We start from the raw sequence: 24,014 nt of genomic DNA on the forward strand, positions 1-24,014 counted from the left end.
GTTCTGATGTCACTTCCACTGTAACACTTCGCTGATGACTGACATATGCTTCACATGAGCTGGAAGAGAAAGGAAAAAAAAACATACACACTACACACACCCTTTTTGTTTTAGACGACATTTCCGACTTTACGCTAACTTGTTTTGTCAAAACAATTCCCAAAGAAATTAAACGACAGATTACTCAAGTCAAACCTGAAACCTAGATCTGCCACAACAAACCTAATCCAGTTTGAGCAGCCCCTGTGTTGTGGTGTCCTCGGAGTGTGTGTGTTGCTGTTGTAACAGAGCTTAGGTTTCAGGAAGTTTTAGGCCTGGAGTCAGTCATCGAGGGGGGGGGTGTAAAGTCACGAAAACAAGGGCTCTGATAGCGCTGATAATGGCCATGCGTTAACCCTTTGAAGGACTTTCACTGAGTGTAAACAGTGCTAAAGTCTGGGGGAATGACTAGAAAGTGATGTGAGAACAATGTGTGCAGCATGCAGGTGGGAGAAGTTAAATAAACATTTAATATGAGGGGTGTTTGTTCATCACACCCCAAAAAAGTGCTCATCTCTAAGGTATTAGAACACACTCAAAAGGGGAGCCCTGCATTTGAAGGAGCTGAATTAGGTGCGATTAGATGAGATGGGAAAAAGTCCATATTTGTCAAAGTGCTGCTTTCAGCTCTCACCTCGTGATCAGAGGCGTCATTTAGACAAAGAACAAAAGACGGCAAATATTTTGGGAAGGAGAGAAAAAGGGGTCTGTGTAGTGAGTTGCAAGAGTGAAACTGAGTGGGGCGGTGCGCCAAAACAGCCCGTTGGTGTGGGCTACAGTTTGCAGTGCGTAGCAGCCGAGATCTATGAATACAGATCAGGGGAGATGTGAGGGAATTTTACAGCAGGTATTGTCTGTCACTCACCCCGTCTGTCTGTGTGATCACTGCCTCTGCGGCGGCTGTTTCATCTTCCACTCTCTCTCACACACTCTCACTAACACACACATACACTCCTCCCCCAGCGCTACCAAAGGAGACCTGGTGCTGGGGTGTGCCCTTGCCAAAAAGTGACAGGTGTTCCAATAGGAAATCCAAAAATCAAAGGGCCATTATTCCTATTATACGTTATGATACCCTGCTTATGTCTGGCTTTGTATAAATTACTGACATCTGGATTTGACTGGGAATATAGCAACAAACATAATGTAGAATGTGAAATAAAATGTTGCCCTGACATGGAAATTCAAACATTTCGAAATGTTTTGTATAAATACCATCAAGAAGTATGTTTTATTTGCCATACTTATATTTTTTTTGTTCTCACAATGGGGGAAAATAGTTTGCCAGTCTGCATAGCCTGGAGCCCCTTAACACACACTGTGAATTATGCCTGCAGTGAACATAAACACAGATTTCACAGCTAAACACAGTGTTGTATATATACACATCGACTTGAATCACTGGCTCCTTCTCTCAGTTAACAGCATCACCGCTGAGCTGCACCGTGCTCCCGCTCTGCAACGCACCATGCACTGTCTCTGTGAAAACGGAAAGGCGGATGAGATGGGCGATCGACATTAAAAGTGAAACGCCGAACAAAGAGGGCGGACTTCCTGGTACAAGCAGCCGCAACACAGTCAATCTGCCTGAACAAGTGTTTGCTTTTGCATGAGGGTGTCAGTGTTGATTTCTAGCATCGGGAGGGCTAGACTCGCATAAAGCTGCCCCAACTGTTCAATCACGGTGCCCTGCAAATGAGAGCGGGCCTGCAGTCTCAATCAGCTAAGTGTAGCAGGCAGCTGTTGTGTGGCGGATGGAGTGTGTCGTTAATTCTGCAAATATAGCTTCCCTCATGTGTCTGAGAATCACCCACTCAGGCCACATTTAGGCCAGATGAGCAACAGCTTCGCCAGCGTCTGGTTAACTAGGCGAAACTGTGAATGAATCAACGGAGCAGCGAGGAAATGTAAATGTTCCTTTTGAGGAATCTCATTTCGCAAAAGACCCGGGACAAGGTTGCCAATCTCACAACAAAGTTTTCAAATGTAAAGGAAAACGAAGCAGCATTTTAAACAAACAGAAGTCCTTGTTGTCTGTTCGTGTTCCAGTTGTAACTCATTTTATCCGGACAATGAGAAAAATAAATGCCGTGCTCGTTCAGGGGCAGCGCAGCATTGAAAGTGATGTTTTAGCACTTGTATTATTCTTTAAAGTTGAGGCAACAACATTCTGGCTCTTCTTTTATGGGCTATCAATAATCTTTTTTTCTGACACATTATTTGCTGGGCTGGAGGAAAATAGGGAGCAGCACGGTCAGTGGTTCACCACAAAGACTTCTGGGAGCTGGCGAGGGGCAGGGTGCGTGGGCTATGCATCCACCCTGGGACCCTGCCAGGATGTCTCTTTGCAGGCTGCTGGAGCGCTAAGGGCCAGCGCCCGAGCTGCACAGTCTCTGGGAAAAACACACAGGAGCAATTAGATGACATGACAGTCATGAAAATGGGGATTTTTTTTGGCGCATGAAGCTCAGTTCAGTTCAGTTAAATTCACAACTGCATTAAGTACCACATTTGGCTTACTGCAACATATATGTGACATTATTGCACCACATCATTAAAGATTAAAATAACTTTTTTTGTGAATACATTCAGGCATTTCTTGCAAATAAAGCTTTCAACACCATCATCATTTCTCTTTATAACCTTCACCATTATTCTCTTTTTCCATTTCCACCCCCTTGCTGCTATTTTCCCTTGATGGCCATCTTGCTGGTGTGAAGAGTTTCACACCCGTATTCCCTCGGAATTTAGCAAAGCTAAGGCTTTTGGGGAAATTAAATAACCTGAGGATTGAGCTACTTTAGGAAGCCCAATTAACATATGTGCCTCTAGAGGAACATTTTGCCTGCAGTTGAATGGACGGTAATTTTACGCATGGATTTTTTCATTCTGATTCTCATGGCTTTCAATAATCCGGAGAATTTGTTTTACAGAACAAGGGGTTTAAATGCCCTGCGCTGACGCTGAGGTGGATGGATTTTTAGAGAACTGTGTGTCAGAACAAACAACGCAGCTGTAAAGGGCGACATGTTCTAACGTGTTAATTGAACATGATTCAGTGATTTCATCCAGTACAGTGTTATGAGTTTAACGTTTCTTTCCCAGATCCAAGATACAAGTTTGGAAAGAAAAAGTTCCTTTGTGGTGTCCCTTTACGGTATATTGTGTTTTGACCACAGTGGTAATCTCCAGGGTCCCTCCCCATGGGTGACTAAGCCATGATATCCATTTCCTTTGAGCCTACAATATGTTACACTCTGAAAAATGTTCATCCAAACTCCAAAGTTCGAGCTTTTAATTACCTCTGTGTCGTCTATTTCTCCACCCTTGTCTACACTCGCATAAAATAGGGGGTCGAATTCCAGTTCCAATCTTAGCGTACCTTCTTGGAGTCCACCATGCACAAAGATCAAAGTCTTATGAAGTTGAGATAACCCTTATTACTTCTCATTAGTGGGTAACCTGATGCACACTGACAAGTCCAACAGTTGCTGCGGTCAGCTGCTGATGCCTCCAAATGGCCCGGCCCTCAGCAGAGAGGCTGACCAGACGCTGGAGTAGTCCCTGAGTCTAGTCTAGTGTGGCTTAGCATGAACCCCATTTACGCTGTCGCCCCTAGGCCCAAACCACTGTTAAAAAAATGGGCTTTAAGTCTCCAACGGCTCGGCTGACATCCACCACTACGGATCATTAAAGCCTCTCTCTCCAGCCTCAAACACAGCAGTGGAGTCATTAAAGGCAATGTGTAATTAAAGTTGGAATAAACAAAGGCTTTACCCCAGGTCTTTTAATTCTCCGTCTCTCGTTTTCACACATGCTTTCTCTCCATTTCTCTTTTGCCTTCTGTGTCTCAGAGAGAGAGAGAGTTGACACATAAGAGAGGAAATTCTCATTGGCTCCCGTGGTGGTGGCAGGCATGGACGAAGGCCCTCAGCCTAATTAGAAAACTAAATACTCTGAGTAATGCCTAACCCTTGGGAATACAACTGCCATATCTCTTACACATGTGATGTGGAAGGACCCAGAATGCCACTGGGGTGTCTCGCTGAAATATCCTGTGCTGTTCCCCTTTGCACAGCTGTCCACACAGACCCATGCACTTAAGACAGGCTCGCTTTCATAGTTAAAATAGAAATGTGTGTCCTAAGTGCTGCAACACAGCTAATGCTAAATATTAAATTCCCCGGGGTACTAATTATGGTTGAGTACTGGCAACACGGATTCCCTTTTTTCACTCCACATAACAACTGTAAAAGCTATTTAAGCATTTTTCAATTAATTAAACACACAGTCTTCCAGTAACCTCTTGTCATTTTGCCCTCCAGGACCGTAGCTAATTTGTGTAGAATAGAAAAGGGAACGGGGAAGGAGTGGGGGGGTGGGCGCTGTTTTCATCTTCGCAAAATGCTTCTACAAAAGGAATTAAAAGGCAAGACACATCATTTTTCATGAGAGTTTAAAAAGATCACACTATCATTCTTTTTCAAAAACCCTGTAGTGTACTTTTGAGTGTTATGAACCTACATATCAGATGACTGTAACCACGAGCAACCAGCCCCCATTATGCTATCAAAGCTGTGTGAGATAGTCTGGCCATGAAGCTAATCCCTGATGTATTTTTAGTCACAACTGACTGATGAAGTGAAATTACTACATCAGTGATAAAACGGGGCTCTCTGAAAAGCCTTTACAAGATCATGCAGCAACCAAGAGAGCTCTTTAAGCTACTGCGACTCTAAATGAACTTGTACAACAGCGGGGAAAGAAGAAGACAATATGGCGAAGATGACTAGAAGAGAAATTAAGATAAGGATACATTATGATTCTATAATATGTGGAAATGATCATTTCTGCTTTAAAGTTTCCATTGTGCCAGCTAGACATATGAAAACACCCCTTCTTCCATTTATTCAGAACTTCATCAGTGGAAAAAAAAAAGGAATAAAAGAAAAATCTAATCACATTTCTGTGATAAAAATATGGACAATTTTGAAGGACAAAATGAACTTAAATGGCATATGGTATCAAACTTCATACGACACTACACATTATCGTCAAGTGTGTCTGCGTGCACTTGTGTGTGAGCCATTAGGAGATGTGGCACACCCATCCTCATATAAAAGGCCCCTGTCATTGCGAGAGATCAGAAGCAGGCTGTGAAATCCAGCTAATAGTCATTATGGGATCCCGCTCGCTGCGCACCCTACCTGCTAGCCAAGGCGTCTCCCTCACACTTCATATTTGCATTGTGTCATCTTATCAGCGTTCACCCAGACAGAGGACAGATCACAGCGCAGACTGACAGCCGCATCGCTAATATGAGTAAATAAGACTGGAGAGTGAGGAGATATATCACAAAGAAATTATACAACAGCACAACCTTGTGACACTTAAAATAGCCGGAACAATATTGTTTCTCCCCTGATGTAAAATTAATGTGCTAGGTCTTTGTGCATGGCCCTTGCGTGTGATGGGCCCCCTCCTGTTTAGAGTGGCGAGGAAGGGTGAACTCTAAGAACCCTGTGTGCTCAGTCACTTCTGGGCCCATGCAGTCAATAAGGCTATTTCTGATCTCCGGATGGCTAGGGTTTCAAAGCCTGTTTAAATGGGCTCCCACAAAGCCGGAAGCAGCAACCTCAGTCCTCTCCCTCCCTGTCTCCCTTTCCTCCTCCACTCTTTCTCTAAATATTGAGAGGGAGCTCAGCTTGCCTACCCCCTCAGTCAAGAGGAGTGGAGGGGAGGGTGGGTGTGTGTGTGTGTGGGGGGGGTCCTCCCCTTCCACATGCGGGGTGGTGAGGAAAGACAGGGAAGCGCAGGGTCAGGGCTCCCGGTGCTAAGCTGTGAAAGGCAAACGTTTGGCAGAGTAATTACACGCCGCACTGCTCTGGGAGTGATTAGTGATAGTTGTCTGTTCAAAGTGTTTGGAGCTCACAGCTTTTATGGGCTACGCTTGCCTTCCCTTCGCCTAATGTTTAGATTGCATTTGCATCAGGAAGAGAGTTGCATGTGTAAACATAAACAGTGTGCCTATGGAGCTCACAGACTGTGCCCTCGCCTCTGTTTCACTGATGCTCGGAAAATATATTTTATTACGATATCCAGCAGAGGTGATTGCATTACTGAGGAGTATCTTTCACAACAATATACAATATATTTATTTATGTGATTCCTGGCTTCTACTTCAATTATTTTATATGCTGGATTATTTTTTTTTATAATGCTGCTACTTATTTTGTAACAATGAATGTGTACTGAATTGGATTTTATAAATGTGCCTCTTTATTTAAAATGTTATGTTAATCTTTTGTTATCTGTACCGTTCCTTTGCTGTAACAAAGCTGTACATTTCCCCGCTGTGGGACGAATAATAATAACATTTCTGATTCTGAGTTTCTTTCACAACAATAACCATCATGTTGTTGTCAACCTGGTGCTTGAGATAGCTCATATTGTATTATCATTTTTGCAGTAAAGTGGCATAACTCTTAAATCACGACAAATGAATGTGAATTATTGCATTGAAATTAGAGAAACAGGGTCTCACAATTCAATAAAAGACTGAAGCAAGCTTTTTGGCACCACTCAATCTTAAAATTATATAGAGTCAAAAAGTGATGATATTGTTATGTTTAAAGTCTGTTTCCTTGTTTCTTGTCCTAGATATGTGTTAGCGTTAAATATCAGACCTAATATGACTAAGTATTATTGTCTCATAAAACAAAAACAAATATTTAAGAGCCTCTGCTCTTTAAATACCGCTTTCAAGCTGTATAACTAGCTCTGTATACTCGGTAGCAGAGCTGTTTAGCACTTCCTGGATAAAACGCCTCCACTTGGCACAACTACATCCTCTCCGTTCCCAGGTCAGGTGACACTGCGGTGCAATCACTGTGCTCAGGTGGTGCGGCCCGGCTGCCAGCCTTTGATGTCCTTGCTGTGTTCATGTTGGCTAGCATTGCTGTCCCAGCACAGCCTGCAGATGTGTCTGCAAGCTGTAAGGTGAGCAGCAACACTCCCGAGTAACGTGTCCAGTTGTAAAGCACACCCTGACAGAGGGTGTGGCGGGGGGTTGGCGGGGGGTTGGGGGGGGGGGGCGGAAGGGGGTGTAAACAGCAGGAACAGACGGGTACAAGCTATCAGACATGTGGGATTAGGACATTCATGATGCTGGTTTTGGAAATGTTTTGATATAAATAGTCATTCTGGCTAAATGAATTGTTTTCTTTGTTGAACGGAACCATCTACTTATTCTGTTGTTTTAAATAGACATTAACTAATCTTATTTTCTTTAACAAAAAAAGTCGTTGACAGAAATCTTTTCATGCGCTCTCGCCCGTTGACAACCTGAGCTACGCTTTCAATAGATTCTAATCCTGTTGATATCTTTTGAGGCCTAAAAGATATACTTTAACACATCCGAATAATGTGTATCAAAGGGAAGATAGGTATCATATTCCAACACTTTATCACCCTAATCCTGAAACAGGGACCGACGCCTTTGACGTAGGCTGAAGAGTTGGGTGGCAAAGCAGAGGAGAAACAAACACAGCCGCGGACAGAAGAGGAAATACCTCAGGGACTTTGTGGGATTGAGGAAGAGGTAAGACAGTACCTGTAGTGCAATCCCTTCCAAATCTGCACCAGGTGTCAGGCATTAAGGGGAGCATCTCCGCTTTGGCTTTCCACGTCTGGCTCAATCACCCAGGGCAGTGTGTCAGATGTTGGACAAAACTGATACTCTGGAAGAAGAAGAAGAAGAAGAAGAAGAGGAGGAAGACCTGAGGCTCAGTACTGTACAGAGAAAGGTTGCTGGCAGAAAAAATGTGAATCTGTAACATGTCTACTAAAAATACCCTTTTGAAAGAGATTATTTCATTATTTTACCATGATTCTCATCAATGTTTGACATTTAAATATTCAATTACATTTGAAATTAGTCTACTGAGAATACAGAACATTGTGAAGAAGACTGCGGGAAAAATATAAAATATGGGAAGCAGAGCTGAACACTTTGGGTTTTAATGAGTTAAGATAGATTTAGAATAACATTATACTGTATCCCATTGAGATTTTCAGTTAACTACAAAGACAAGTGAGCACTGCCTATTCCCTGTGTGCTAAAACAAAGCAAGTCGTATGGTATAGGATGCTTAGCTTGATATTAGCGGTAAACTCCCAACCATAAAGACACGGTCTAAATTAAACACCTGGCACATTACTTCATTTCAAGTTGGCTCTTTTGCAAGTGCAATTGTCCTGGAACAAAACAGCGGCAGCGGAATACTTCAGTACCGAGAGAGGGGACAGAACATAAACCATGTTGGCATTGTTGTTGCCACAGATTATACATGACACAGAGAATAAAAGGAGCTGATTGTAAGATGTTTAAATGTATCAGAGGGGGGGTGGAAACCTAATGCCTCAGCTCAGGGAGAAGGAGAATGCAACCGGGCACGTGTGGAATGCAGAGTGGCAGGAGGAAAGCGGCAATCTACATTTCTAATGCTGAGGATGTTTCCCATTCTGTGTTTATGAAACATGGCTGCCGGGACTAGAAAGGTAAGGGGATACAGCATCAAAGTCTGCCCTGACAAAAACAAAAAAAGCAACAATGCTGCAGTGGAATGCAAGACAGAACATAATACTCCACCTCCTCCTTTTCCTCTCCCCTAAGCAGTCTCATTTGATTACAGTGCAGCAGGCCCCAAATCAACCCCTTCTCACTCCCCGCTGGCGCTGCGAGTAGGAGGTAGAACACAACTTGCCAAAGTGGCCTGGGAGGAGAGGTGATGTTGTGGAGGAGAATCCCTCATTTGGGGAACATGGGAATGGATGAGCCGAGGTGTCCGCGGTCGGGCTGGAAAGCGCTTGTTGTCCCGAGAGTGGCGACTGAGGCAGAGACTGCATGTCTGATGACGGCCGGGCAGCGTATCGTTTACAGGCTCCCTCAGCAGAAGCCCCTCACATGTCCGTCTCCAGCCACACAGTTTGCCCTCTACTTAAGGCAACAAGAGTCAGGCTCAGCATTACAAGCCTATTAAAAGATACTTTTAATTATGCCCCGTTCTCCCGGGATCACTTCTTCCGTGAACTCCGTGTTTCTTTGGCATGTGCACTTAGGAATGGCACAACCAGAAGCATGTGTTGTTTTCTGCCTCCAATTAAAGGGCATGTTGACAGATTAAGGCTGCTTCTGGTTTGTGCTCCACTAACGCATTTAGGGAAGATGATGAACATGGATGGAGGAGGGAGGGGGCTGCGGAGAGAGAGGAAGAGAGGGTGATAGAAAGAGAAAGAGTGAAGACGAGAGACAAAACATGCACATGAACCCGGAGGGATTAATGTGTTTACATTACCTGGGCTGTGATCTATCACCAACCTCGTCAACTTCCATTATGCATCACATACATAAGCAAGCAACAGACCTGGGAGCTCCCTGCAACTCACTCATACTATTTCAATTGGATTAAGTCAGTGCAAATATCTGGGGCACAGCTCCCACACTGTGGCTTTAGCATTCTGGTAGTCATTTGATTTGTACGTTGTATCACTTTACCTTCATGAAGGCATTGCAGGAGTGCCTCCTACACACCTCCAGAGCTTTAAGTAGTATGGGATTTAGATGATTACCATACGGCACCTATAGCACCTTCAAAACAAACATGCTATTTAGCCGTAGGTCTGGTTAGACAACCGTCAACCACGGAAGCGCTTAGATCATGAATCATAATATACAGACAACCACCAGTGAGAGGGATAGGGGGGATGTTGAGTATGTGGATTCACCATCTGTGAAGTTCACTAACATGAGGTTTATTTTGTCCCAGCTGGAGGAACAGGTCTGTACTGTGTGTGTAAAACACTCAGTTGGAGAGGTCTGGCATAGATGCTGACAGTGGAGTCTGCAGCAGAGCCCCTGAAAGAGCTCACAGTCACACTCAGGCTTCATTATATCCAATCAATATTCGTTTAGTCACTGAGCCTATTGACTCATTTCTGAAATAATATTACAGGTCATTTGTCTTGTCATGGAGGGAGGCAGAATTATCCTTTTATACCATTCCCCTCATTTGGAGAGAGGGTAGAGTGGATATGCTGTATGGATACAACTGTAAACAAATAGTTTTGATAATACACTGAAAAATCAATGGGTGCTTCCTGTGATCCATCTTGAGCGAATCAATCATCATCTGTGCAGCTGGCAGTGCGGTGCAGGAGGACGGGGTGGCGGGGAGAGAAGGGTGCAATCTTTGTCTGATACCTCTCATTTTGGAATCGCTTCTCATAATAGGGTCATCATTTCATCACTTAGCCAATCCAGAGCCCTGCCACTCAGCCTGGCGGGGATCATGGGGAGCAGGGGGGGGGGGGGGGGGGGGGGGAGCAGGCAGGCCCCATCAGGAGTAAACCCAACACACTCCCTCGCCCCATACATCAGGTCAATAAAAGACGAAGAGATCGCAAGAACAGAAACGAGATCAGAAAATAGATTTTCTCAACTGAAAGCGTTATTGGATCATCGTGCTTCATGTAAATTGGGTGATTTTTTCAAATGATTTGTGCATCAGCTCATGAGAGCAATATGAGAAGATGTTTATAAGGCAAAACATTAAACCTTTTTGTATAAACAATCAAAGGAGTGTCACCAAAAATATTTCTAAGAAAGTAGGAGAGGGCTTGTTAAATTATTAGGGAAAGGCAGAAATACAACAACTATAAGACCGCAAGTGTTGTATTACAATTATCACTTCAAAACGTAAATAAAGAGGAATTTAACTGGAAAACTGCAAAAGTAGTGTGTGTGTGTGTGTCTGTGTGTCTGTGTGTGTGTGTGTGTGTGTGTGTGTGTGTGTGTGTGTGTATGTGTGTGTGTGTGTGTGTGTGTGTGTGTGTGTGTGTGTGTGTGTGTGTGTGTGTGTGTGTGTGTGTGTGTGTGTGTGTGGGGGGGGGGGGGGTTCATTGTACTGCTTGGTGACATGAGAAGATGTCCTCATCGTGGATCTGCAGTAAACAAATGTAAAACATAAAAAGAAACAAGGATTTTATTATTATTTTGATACAATAAAATAAAAAAAACAAGAGCAACTTTGTAACAATGACTGAAAAAATTAGAAATAAAAACCGATGTCATGCATAACAAACGTTCAAATGCCTAAAGGAAGAGGGTAAAATTACTGCTGTTTTCTACTTTGATAATAATAAAAGCTAATCCTAGCTGTATGATGCCAATTGTTTAGTCAAGTAGCACATTATATTTAATCATTTAATAACCCCCTTTTTAAAAAAAAATGCAAGGTCAAAAATAAATTACATCCATTATTTGCAGCAGATCTCCCCAAAGCATTTGGAGCGAAAACTGTTTTGAATTTCAATTGGCTTCCAAGTGGCAAAAGCCCTCAGCTAATACATCAAAGAAAAATTGGTGTCAACTAATCGGTTTAGGACACAGATTTAAAATGGTTAAAAATCCCATGAATACTTCAAGCATTTTTTTTTTCTGTATACCACTGAAGGCTTGGGAGCAGTGCAGCTGACCTTGTGCGCTCCAGAAAGCTGTCCGCCACTCGACATTAACTGACTGTTTAACTCACAGCCGCGCAATTAGTCCGCCACAACGCATAATGTTGTGTAATAATACCCTCTATATCCAATTTAGATTACACTTGCTCCCTCAGGCATTTTAAGTGGCGTGCATCATCTTTCACTCGTTGCCACGTAAAGCCGTTTTCATGCGTCAAAACCGAGGTCGTTCTCTCCGGGAAATAAAGCAAAGCGATAATGGAGAAATAGTTAGACGCTGTAAAAATAAATAAACAACGGAAATATAGATTTTTAATTCGCATTATTGCGTGAGAACTGCTCACTTTTAAGCATCTAAAATGCACCTTCCCACATACAAGTAAAAACTATACTCACCCACACCTCCTCCTTTATCAGTGCAGTGCTGAGTGGTGAAGCAGTTGCCATAACCTACTCCTATTATAGGCTCCGTGATCTCAAATTATGGGTCCTCCTTCTACTTCAGAGAGCAACTCTGAACCAAAACGCGTTAAGGAGGACACACGAGACACACGCTTCATACATGGATCCCTCATATATAAGCTTTGTATCTTGTATCCAATAAAATAAATTAAAATATCACAAATGCTGCAGGTTATTTTATATTCACCAGACAAAAACAGTCTTACATTTGTTTTTATTTAGTTTCTTTAAGTCTAGGGATATAGATGTGACTAATTTCACATAAGGCTAATTTACCGTTCTAAATACTGACGTTATATTATGCTATTTCCCGGACATTTAACACAGGATAATTGTCAGCACCAGCGGTTTAAGTTGCTTCTTCTTCTTGTTGTGAAAAAAGTTGCGGTAATGAGTTGATTGTCTGAACACTGCAGGAGGCTGTAAAACGGGGTCTCATAGTATCACTGTCATCTGATTAGGCTATAGGCTACTGTAGGCTCGCTTTGTGCATCATTCTTCCTTTATTTCTCCCTCTCTCTCTTTTTAAAGTGTGCGTCGGCTCCCACTGTAGCAGCGTCATCGCTCTGTGCTCTCTGGAGGTTTTCAGAGCGTAAAGAACACGTGACACCGTGTGCACACACTCTTTAGGAGCGCCTACAGCGATCCCTTTCGGCTTATCTGAGACTTGAACTGGAAAGTCAATCACCACAGTGAAAATGGCTTGTAGATGTCTGATACATAGGAATAATATTTATAATACCCTTTTTTTTAAAGCCACGTCAGTCAACTTCAAACCAGGCACATTTAATTATGAAAACTATCTCATGTATTAATGGTCATTTCCATCAGAATAAATACAACAACCAAACAAATATTATTTGTTATTGGCATACAGTGCGTTTGCAGGTGTCTAATTTCTATTAAATATTTTTTTTTAAATTGCCGATGAGAGTGGCGTATTAAATACATCCAGGCTATCAGTCTGTAAGCATTGAAGAGTTTATCTGCAGTGATCAAATGAGATTACAGCCTCCGGTCCAGGCGGATTTGGTGTAGTTGGCACTAATCTGCCCTGGCTTGAGGGTTTATGACTTTCTGGGAGTGTGTATCTGACTGGTTTATTCCAGGATCTATTGCAAAAACTATTTAGCCCTCGCTACAGTAAATCGTTCAAACACGGCGCAGACACTTCAACAAGCACAGAAACGTCGATAAGGAAAAGTTTGTCACACACAATTCTGACAGAGTGGTTCGGCCATCTACGCCATCTTACTTTTACTTTTCAGTCGCCACAGATCTTACCAATGCAATATTCGGCTGGTTAAAAAGTCGACAATAATCCATTTGAAACTCCCATTGCGGAATTTAACAGAAGGCACACGGAGATCACGGAGCATCAGTCTGTTGATTTAACGCACATACATACAATGACGAGTTTTTTTTTTTTGCGCACAAAGAAAGAATAACAAAAAGAGAGCACAGCAGTGGAGCGCCTTTTTAATTCCTGCCGGTATCTTGGAAGCCCATATCCCTGGCACACAACAGCCGATTTGTTATTGATCAACTGTGAAAGTGACGGCTTCGTATTTGGGGGAAAAAAAGAAGAAAGTTGGGAGTTGACAGACTCGCATGATGTCGCCATCCAAAGGGGGGCTGCCAGGCGCACTTGAGACTTACTGCAACGAGCCTTGTTAAAGAGGGGGGGAAATAGAGAAATAGAGAATGAGACGGATTGTTAGTTAACGCGAGAGAGGGAGGGGGCGAGGAGGAAGTGAGAGAGCGAGAGAGAGAGAGAAAGAAAGAGTGAGGGGGAGAGAGAAAGAGAGAGAGTAAGCGAAAGAGAGAGGGGGGAGAGAGAGCATGGATTTGGGCAGGGCTGTGGTTACCCAGCATAAGCTCTCCTTTTTCCTTCGTTGACTACACCCCGAGAGGAGGAGCGTAGTAGGCGTCAGGATCCTCAATTTTTCAACTTAGCATCTTGGCAGGACATTTTCCCAAGCAAAGCCCCCGTCCGACGGGTAAAAAAAAACTTCTGCGCGGGCATGAGAGCAACGGTGCAACTCAGATAAGGAGAGCAACAGAAACACAAAACGAGACAAAACATCCGACGGGTGGCGGACAACGACCACAAATAATCCATCCAACATACAAGCTTCTCTTTATTTAAACCACTTTTACTTTTTGCCTCCACCATTGTCATTTAGAAGGGGGGACAGACAGCAGGTCTGCAGACACACGGCTCTATGCGCTCCGATAGCAGCGCATGAGAAAATAAAGGGAGGAAAGTGCGCAAGTTAAGTGGCTTACACTCTCCGGGCTCCAGCATGGCGTATCCTCAGGGCTACTTGTACCAGCCGTCCGCTTCTCTAGCCCTGTATTCATGCCCTGCGTACAGCTCCAGCGTGTTATCGGGACCCAGAACCGAGGAACTTGGGAGATCCTCTTCGGGATCTGCTTTTGCTCCCTATGCCGGATCTACCGCGTTCACCAGCGCCTCTCCGGGCTACAACTCCCACTTATCGTACAGTGCTGCAGACGCGGCAGCAGCTGCCACATTCAGCTCGTACGTGGTGAGTAAACTAAAGGTGATTATTCAATCTAATAGGAAGTCAAAAGCCACAATATTAACTCGTTATAGAAACCTGAAATATCCGCTGTGCATTCGATGCCAAGCGATTTAAGAGGGAGACGTGCGTCACTGAGGAGTACGTGGATATAATATTACAGAATGGCAGGTCCAGAAAACATGTTGTGGAGTAAACAGAACTAATTTAACTGAGTGGTTTGCTTTTACATGGAGCTATAATGAATTGTAGTTTTTATGGGAAGCAGTTAGGAAAGCATTGCCGAAGCTTCACGATAACTGCTACGCGCCTTGTCATGGCAATTTTGGTCACTGCATTTGTGTATTATCACCCTGTTAGAAGTGCCAGGTGTGAAACTTAAATGTGGTAAATTTAGAAGACAAAATATGTTTAGATTGTCATACACAGCCGAGTATACAGGCATATTAATACAAGGACTGTTCCCATAAAGAAAGAAACGGAATGCGAGGCCCATCGTACAAAATGTTAATGATAATTGCAGGCTGTATTATTTTAATGGCGAGAATAAAAGTCAATGCATGGTGATTAAATGTAAATAATAATTCATTTGCATATAGCAACAGTTATCAAATTTCAAAATCCAAATGTCAAACAATGTGGAGAATGTTGAAGCAAAACTCCAAAAACATTAACTCCAAACTTGAACTACTGGTTTTAAGTCAGTGTATTCGTGTACGTGTGTGGATTTGTGTGTGCGCGTGTACATGCATGCATGTTTATATGTGTGCGCGTGCGTCTGTATGCGCGTGCGTGTGTTCATGTTTTGTGTACCGTAGCCTAATTAGTTTTAACTATTTTAAAGCAGTTTAGAAAATAATGATTGCAAAACTTTTGACACTTTATTTGTATTTTGTTTAACAGGGCTCTCCCTATGACCACACTACGGGTATGGCCGGCTCGATAGGATACCACCCATACGCAGCATCCTTGGGCTCCTACTACGGTGACCCAGCGTACCGTAAAAACGCAACCCGGGACGCCACCGCCACCCTGAAGGCCTGGCTCGGTGAGCACCGTAAGAACCCCTACCCGACTAAAGGAGAGAAAATCATGCTGGCCATCATCACCAAAATGACTCTCACACAAGTGTCCACCTGGTTCGCCAACGCCAGGAGGAGGCTAAAGAAGGAGAACAAGATGACCTGGACCCCCCGGAACCGGAGCGAGGACGAGGAGGAGGACGAGAATATTGATTTGGAAAAAAACGACGACGACGACGAGCCAAACAAGCCCACAGACAAGGGAGACTCCACAGACACAGAATCAGGTTGGTACTGCAGGGAGAAAAGGCACACAAAAAATCATCAATTTTTCATCGCAGTCGTTTCCACTCAGGGTGCAAAATTGATTGCTGGTTAATGGTGGTATATTATTTATAATGGGACAATTGCTTTAAATAATAATCACCTTGAACTCCCCTCGTTTGACTTCTCAGGGGCTGAAATTGCTGGTGACGCAAAGTGTTTAGCAGCCAATTTATCTTTAACTGCATAATAAGGATACAGCTGGTGTATTGCGCCGGGTATTCGGCTTTAAAATATTGCCTTTGTATGATCATTATATTCCATTATTTAAACGCGTCATGAACACTGATTTGACACGATCATATTTGATAGTGAAAATATTTTTGGAAATTAAAATAGTCAACACATTGTTCCTGTTCTTTAATAATTATAGAGAGCAGTGCAGTTACCTTTTAATGCTGGCCCACATTTTTACGAGGGAAATGTATAGCACATGCAATAATTGTTTTAAATGGAAACGTGCATAAATAGTCCTAATTAATTTTATATATCCGATTTCAGTTTGCACTGGTGTTTGCAATAACCTAAAACACATGTAACTTTTTTATCCACGTTTCAATGTCACGCTTATTTTGCAATAACTCCATTCTTTATTTGTGCTTTAGATCATAAACTGCTGAACCCAGGGGACATGGGCTGTGACAGATTTAAAGAGGAGAGCCATGGCAAAGACTCGGATCCCCTTCTGAGCGACTCGGAGTTAAAAGAGCAGGAGGATCAGCGGACTACAGAGTTGCTGCTGCCGGATTCCGCCAAACCGACCACTTCGTCTCCCTCGTCGGTGCCCCGGGGGAACCAGGCCGTTGCGCAACAACAAGACAAGCCGTCAGATTTGAGCCATGCGCCGGCCAGCAACGTGACCTCTGTTATCCACTCGCCCCCTTCGGCCCCCAAACCCAAACTTTGGTCACTTGCAGAGATTGCCACGTCCTCGGACAGGTGTAAGGAGCCGACACATGCTGGCCCCGGGTTGGGTCAAAGCGTAATACTGGGCAACAACGCGTCTCCATCACGGTCCTCCCCCCAGTGTCCACTCCCCAACAGCACGGTCCTATCCAGGCCTCTGTACTACACCTCCCCTTTCTACCCCAGTTACACGAACTATGGTGGCAGTTTTGGACATCTTCACAGTAACCACGGCTCGGGCTCCACGGCACATTTCAATGGATTAAACCAGACTGTGTTAAATAGAGCAGAGGCTTTGGTAAGAGAGAGCCATAAAGTCAGAGGCCAAACGCAGGTAGATCTTTGTAAAGACTCCCCTTATGAACTAAAGAAAGGTATGTCAAACATTTAATACCTGAATATTTTTCCCACTCACAGCGGACTGTTATTTATTTTTTGTGGTTGCATTAAAAAAAAGAAAGAAAAAAAGAACAATGATGACATTCTGAGAACACTTATTTTCTGAGTAAATGCTTATCTTCAAAATTTTAGTTTCTGAATGGTTTATCCTAAAATGTAACAAGAATGGTCTTAATCGCTGCAGCCGCCTGAGTCTATTTGTATTAAAGACTAACATGTATATTTAATGTAGCATTTTTGTATTTAAAATGGACAACACACTATCTTTGAAGTAAATTATGAAAAAAAAAATACATGCTTGTGAAGCAATTATTTTGGGGAGCATTTTGAATTGCCAACGTGTCTGAAGTGCTTCAAGGCCAATTCATATATACGAAGTATTAATTCAATTTTACACCGTGACAGATGCTTCAATGGTAATTATCATTTCAAAAATATTGTGGAAGCGAGACAAACTTGAAAGAAAAGGCCTACATTCAGCCAAGGATGGTGGAAAATCTAAAAAGGTTCAGTTTCGTTTTGGTTAGTGCAAATATTATAGGGTTTTTTTGTGAATGAAAAATGTTGGAAACAACAAGGAAGTATATTTTGGTCCATGGCTTTTCACCAGTTTATTTTCTCCTTGAATTCGAGGGTCTCTTTTTCTTCCTTCAGCACGTTTCTAAAAGTGGATATTGATATAATAACAACACCGAGAAGCATTCATTTAACCCAATTACCTATCGTGCTTTATGCAGAGCAATCAGGTGGTGAACTCCGGTAATGAGCTCGATTTTATGCCAAATTTAGAACTCATTACTATTTTCCAAGGCGTGGCAAAGCTGTTAAAAGGGACGCGACCATGCATTTAGAACATACTGCCCTATTATATATCATCAATGGAGAGTCTCTTTAATGGCGCGTTGGATGTGAAACGTGTTTGGAGTAAAGGGAGATCATGCACACATTGTGTTAGAGTGAGCAGCCGGTAGCACTGTCCTCTAACTCTTCCAACTTCTGCAGGTAGGTGTCACACTTGCTCCTAATTTCAGGGGGACTCTTTGTTAATCCATCACGGAAACCCATCCCTGATCAAATGGCCTGGTTAAAAAGAAGTGGAGCCAATGGGGCACGTATAATGATCACAGTTATTATGAGGATTATAGCAACTTTGACAAATGGAGGGAAACAAGCACGATGCTTGACCGATATGCAGAACAAAAAAAAAACAGAAGGATATTTCTCAGGCACATTGAACATAAGCTTTTTTCTTGCTGATGGTTAATTAAGATTGAGCTGGGAATTCAAAGAAAAAAATAATTATTTATATAAACTCAACTACGTATTACCATTATTATGATGATCATTTTTGTTATTATTAAATATGATACTGAAGCTTCGTTAATAGGCCACTAAGACCTATATAAAAGGCCTATTTGTTTTTGTTTTTAGTATAATCATTTTTTTAAATATTCGTTTATTCATTTGTTATATCAGTACATTTGAAGGGACACTGATTTATTATTAGTATTAAAATAATAATAATAATTATGATTATTAATGTTGTTATTGTTGACCTCCACTGAAGTGGGACAGCATGCTCTTGTTTATGGCTGCCATTAATCTCTATAGTTTACTTTCCCCTTCTCCAATTTGAGATCTCCCCTGAGGTTTCTGTAATTCCCTCAGCCTTAATGTCCTCTATTCGGGCCCTCTATTTTAATCTGACAGAGTGTGCTGGAGCAGTGATTGCGACACATCAGCCGGCTAAATAGCATAATTATGTTTTTTCTCAGTTGATCCCCGGGGGATTGAACTGTTCGATGCAATGTCCCCTCGGAGAGTATTAGACTTTTATTAGAGATTGTGGTGTTTTCTCAGAATTGATTGTAAAAGTAATGTTTCACAGGGACAATATACACACTGTTCCTGCGGTGTAAATCATCTGTGTGGGACTATAGGTAAATACTGTGACGTTTATACGTCAAATTGGTTGTTGACGTTAGTGTGTGTGCGTGCGTGTGTGTGGCGAGGGGGTGTGGGGTTGCAAGGGTGCCAGGTGATGATGTTATTCGGATTTACTTTCCTGATTTAAGAATATACGGGACATGTTGGGAGGATGATCAAGTTACTGACAAACTAGTTCCGAGCTGGCATGATAACACGTATGTCTTTTTTATAATTATGGACATTTTATCTTGATTTTTTTTTTTTTTTTTTTTTTTAAATGCAAGAAATAATTTTCGTTTATATTATATAATCTATTTTCCCCCAAGCATTAACCTCTTTTTCTGCCAAATGTTGGAGAAAAAAACAGTTTTTGTAAGTTTGATTATTTATTAGTATTATACATTTTATTAATAGTATCCCTTTTGAGAAAGGTAATGATTTAACGTATAAAGGGGTAGTTGAAAGCAAATATTATATTTTTATAGCATATAGAAAGCGTGTCTGATGTGATGTCATTGTATTTCAATTTACCGTAACGCGAAGTGCAAATGGAAAAAGAAAAGCCCCTCACTAATTAAAATATATATATTCGATCGTTGATTACACTCGCTCTATTCCTGGATGTGATGAAACCAGTCGATTAACCCCATGATTACTGAAGAGTGATTCTCCATCAGGGGAGATGCTCTGCAACTTTATACAACTTGGTCCTTGGCTTCCCCTCCGCCTGAATGGCGTGTCGGTTCATTGTTGGGATTGCTACAATGTGGGAATACTAAGTAGGGGTGAAACTGTTCCCACGTGTGAAAATGGGGGAAATAATCCGACAGGAGAAGAAGCAGAAGAGAAAAGAGGAGGATAAGGTCTGTACCCTTCACTCCGACTTTGTTACTGTTGAGCATTCACAAGCACAATCCGGGATGTTTGGGGAAAAAATACTCCTTATTACTGTCGTCATATCAATTTCACATTTTTTTCCACCAAAAGTGAGAATAAAGACCATTGGCTTTACATGAAGTATGAGGGCCGCAACTCACTGCTATACTTTAAATATACAACATCAACGTAATACCGCTGATTGGATTCAAACAAGTCAAATGTAAATGTTCGCCGCGTGCAAAATCGAATTAAGGAAAAAATAAGTAATTATGTATTTATCAATCAATAGCGGCTACAACGGGAAGAAAACTCATATTATTTATCATCTAGAAAACCAACTTCTCCGCGGGTTCATGCATATTTACTCTAAAAGTAGATACGACATTTGTACTTCGGTGTTTTTGTTGTCATCAGGGAGACTTTCAGTGGTGACTGAAAATAGTGCTAATATAAGACTAATGAATAACAAGAGTAAACCGTGGTTTCTTGTTTGTTTTTGACACTTTAGGGAACGGTAGGATCTAATGAAGTGAAAGTTAAGTCTGGCATCTGTGGCCCCGTAATCCCTTTAATATTGTAATTATTTGTGCAGCCTAGTGCAGGTGTAGCCTATCACAGGTAAAGTCACGTAAACAATTAACATGAGTTATTTTTGTCTAGTATTTAAAAGGAGGAAACAAAACAATGTCAACCACCTACATGTTTTCCTAAATAGTTGTACGCATACACATTTTCACGCTAAATCAATAGCACTGGCCGGTATACGAAGACATTTCAAAATACGTAACTACATTGTTTATATAAAATGCTATTTGTGTGGTGATCTCCTGGATATCACTTTACCCAAACACGGTTTGGCAGGAGATCCGCTGCAGGGGCAGACTTGTGAAAAGACTTGGAGCTGTGGAGCAAACAGATTAGACACCTGCCAATGGACAGCTCTGTGAACTCAAAGGCTACTGTATGTCGGACCACAAGGTGAAACCAGAACCTGCTGATAAAACACCCCCAATATCACTGAGGGATTACTCAGCGGACCAAACGGTGCTCCGCATAAACAGCCTTCTGATAAAACGTCCGTCTACACGATACAACACATAAGAGTTGGGGTCAAATTCAACACAAATGTGTAAATAGACACCATCTGTACTTGACCTGCACATATTATTCGCGAGGGGTGTGATCAGCAATGCCTAATGCGGTATAAAAAGTGGTTTGAAATAAAAGGAGGGCATCATATCTGTGACTAACATGCAGACGGCTGTTGAGATCTTTGTTTCCCCTGGATTTTCACTTAAATGCTCTTCAACAAAAAACCCTCAACTTCAAAGCAAATATCAATATACTGTTTTACAGGGGCCAGCTGTGTCTTAGGCATACTCATATTTATATAGGGATATGTATTCCCTTATAGGGTTGCAATTAATAATTTCCCTATAACAAAATATGCCCTGGATTGTGCTATCCTTGCATAATGTGCTAATGTGCTAATGGTATTCAGGTATTTTTCATTAAGATCTAAAAGCAAAGGAGTTCTTTAGCGAGGTTCAGTGAGGAGTTCAGTGACTACTCATGGCTATTTAATCATCATCATTTCCTAAATGAGATGGCTAATTAAGGACACAATAGTTCTGCTTTAGTCCTCAGGCGAGACTCTATGAGACTTGAGTTGACAGGATACGTGTCAAATTTGGGGATAACAAGTTGTAAAACAAATGTAATATTTCTTGGAATCAAACCATTCTCTTTTGAAATGGGTGTGTATCCACCTACCTTTTGGGAAAAGAAAATTACGTCAAGGTAACACTTGTCCTAAACCTCTGCACCTCAAGTGTTAAGTGGAGTTATAAAACGGTCCTGAACGCACTGTAAAGCGACCCAGATAAGGTGGCAGAGAGTGATTTACCACTGTTTTTTTGCACTTCACGGACTGTTTTTCTATTTCTCCATAGAGTTCCTCTGGGACAGATTACACGTGTAATTTTCAGCTGTGAGATGGTTTAAGTGTCCTCCCCCCAACATAAATAAAACATTTCTACGAAGAAGGGGAAAAAAAAAAAAGAAAAAAAAAAACATTAACGAAGAGTGATGAACTATGAGGTCCTGGGAGGCCAGGGGTTGAGGTTGGGAGAATCGAGGGATTCAGTTCCAGTGGCAAATAAAACTTCCATTTAGGTAGAGTTAGATTTATAAATGGCATCATGCAAAACAAAAACAATGTTTTTTCATCATTTAAATTCAAGGATGATTACATAATCAGCCTAAATGATCCAGAATGTTTGAACCATGCAAACAAGTTGTCTTATTTGAATGTATAAATGACTTAACGAACACAAATACCCACAAAGGCAGACTGTGAGCACCCTGCCTCCTTGAAAGGCGCTGCTCATTGACCAATCTGCTCTGACAGCAGTGTGGCGTGAGCTTCTGACCCTGTGACTGCAAAGGGTCTGTGTTCAGTGGCCATGTAAGGGCTCGCTGGCGCTCACACGGTGTGGTGGGGAGGGGGTTTCTGCCCTGCCCTGCCCTGGAGAAGGTGACGTGCACACACAGACACACACAAACACATGCGCAGGAAGGGACTCTAACTCCACGCCAAAGCCCCTCAGGTATGCACAGCCACAGAGCAGTAAGTGTGTGCATCCAGTCTGGAGGTGGAGACACCGGCAGCTTCTTCCTCCTCCGACTTTGCACAGGTCGCGACTGTACCCTCGCCCGGCTCCACCCTCGCCCGGCTCCTCCCTCACTCTGGGCACAAGGTGAGCAAGTTCAGCAAGGCCACTGCAGACACACTGACTAATGCCTCGGTTTAGTGACACTTCACACAATGCTACCATCATCCCAAGTAGTTTTCACCACACATGCCTATCAGAGCTGGGTAATATATCAATATGGGGATATAAGATTGACATCTTCTTACATTTTGAATATTGAAAAAAGCGATCTTTTCCTGGTTTTAAAGGCTGCATTGCATTAAAGTAATGTGCATTTCTTACTTGAATTTAGCTCAACATTGATGAGGACTATTTATTAAAAAATCTCATTGTGTAAATACTTTGTGAAAGCAAGAATAGTCAACCCTACAATATTGTGATTTTTAATCTATTGCCAATATCTAATTCCCTTTAAAGATAATAAACATTTCATTATGCAAAATAAAAATAACAAAGTCTTTTTAAAATATTTTTAATTCCGTGATATTTACATACCAGCCTAACAAATGATACATGTTCAAACCATGTAAACAAGTGGTCTGATTCTAATGTTTAAATGACGGACACAAATACCTATAGTCACACCTAAAATATTGTTGGAATATCATTATCGGGGTATTTGATCACGGATTGTGCGATTAGCTTTTCTTCATATTGCCCATTTGTGATAATATACCCTCACAGCCATGTAGTATTGATCTATTCCTACACCAGGGTTAGCATCGCTGTACATTTGTTAAAAGGTGGATGTGGTTTGTGAGGAAACATTAAGAAAAAGTCAATACATGTGTGATAATGTCCTATAATATTATGGTTGTGATGAAGATTGATGAACTGTTTTCTTTCAGTGACTTCAGAGGGTCCAGGAGGGAGGAGGGGGACCGAGCTGCCTGACTGTTTATTTACATTTGCCCTTTTTAAATGATCCCTTTCTTCTCAACATCTGCTGCACATTACCACACAGATATCTGTCCTAATGACCGCTATAATGCCCGCGCTCACACACACTCGCTCCAACACAAGCACCGACACATACACTGCCTGTAATATTACCATTATCCACCGTTCATCTGGGACACTTTACCCTCTCCAAACCACCTTGCACAACAAATGGACCTTTTCTCACTGCTGGCCCTTTTGTTAGCTCCGAGCTTTCCACTTTTCCTCCCAGTTTGGTGTAGTCAGATGGATGCAAATGGGCACTTACTTAATTGGATCAGTTCCCAAGATGGAGATAAACGGGGCACTGCCTTTTTTCCCCTTCTTCCCCCTCC

General features: G+C 42.2%; 2 protein-coding genes and 1 long non-coding RNA gene across 8 annotated transcripts in view; 2 read left to right on the top strand and 1 right to left on the bottom strand.

Annotated features, from left to right (window-relative positions):
• Window positions 1-24,014, top strand: part of LOC307030739 (uncharacterized protein) — a 316,946-nt gene that overhangs the window by 217,127 nt on the left and 75,805 nt on the right. The window lies entirely within an intron of this gene.
• Window positions 1-24,014, bottom strand: part of LOC307030741 — a 193,997-nt gene that overhangs the window by 57,855 nt on the left and 112,128 nt on the right. The window contains exon 3 of one of the 2 annotated variants that reach the window (XR_013805770.1): window positions 7,652-7,778. The exons of the other annotated variant lie outside the window; for it this stretch is intronic. This is a non-coding gene — a long non-coding RNA (uncharacterized lncRNA). The remainder of the gene's footprint in view (window positions 1-7,651; window positions 7,779-24,014) is intronic. 2 annotated transcript variants of the gene reach the window in all.
• On the top strand, window positions 13,796-17,524 carry irx5a (iroquois homeobox 5a). Of its 2 annotated transcripts, none has more exons than XM_079667367.1 (3): window positions 13,796-14,588; window positions 15,471-15,876; window positions 16,519-17,524. In XM_079667367.1, the coding sequence occupies exons 1-3, from the start codon at window positions 14,328-14,330 to the stop codon at window positions 17,208-17,210; spliced, it is 1,359 nt and encodes a 452-aa protein (XP_079523493.1). In that variant the 5' UTR covers window positions 13,796-14,327; the 3' UTR covers window positions 17,211-17,524. The 2 variants fall into 2 exon arrangements, with proteins under 2 accessions (XP_079523493.1, XP_079523494.1); XM_079667368.1 differs by having other exon boundaries at window positions 13,798-14,573; window positions 16,519-17,522.

This window comes from Notothenia rossii (assembly GCF_949606895.1).
Source record: "Notothenia rossii genome assembly, chromosome: 2".
Lineage (NCBI taxonomy): Eukaryota > Metazoa > Chordata > Actinopteri > Perciformes > Nototheniidae > Notothenia > Notothenia rossii.

Coding starts and splice junctions, on each gene's coding strand:
- irx5a (XM_079667367.1), top strand. CDS start 14,328: ATGGCGTATCCTCAGGGCTACTTGTACCAGCCGTCCGCTTCTCTAGCC. Junction 14,589..15,470: donor ACGTGGTGAGTAAACTAAAG/GTGATTATTCAA, acceptor TTTGTTTAACAG/GGCTCTCCCTATGACCACAC. Junction 15,877..16,518: donor CTCCACAGACACAGAATCAG/GTTGGTACTGCA, acceptor TTTGTGCTTTAG/ATCATAAACTGCTGAACCCA.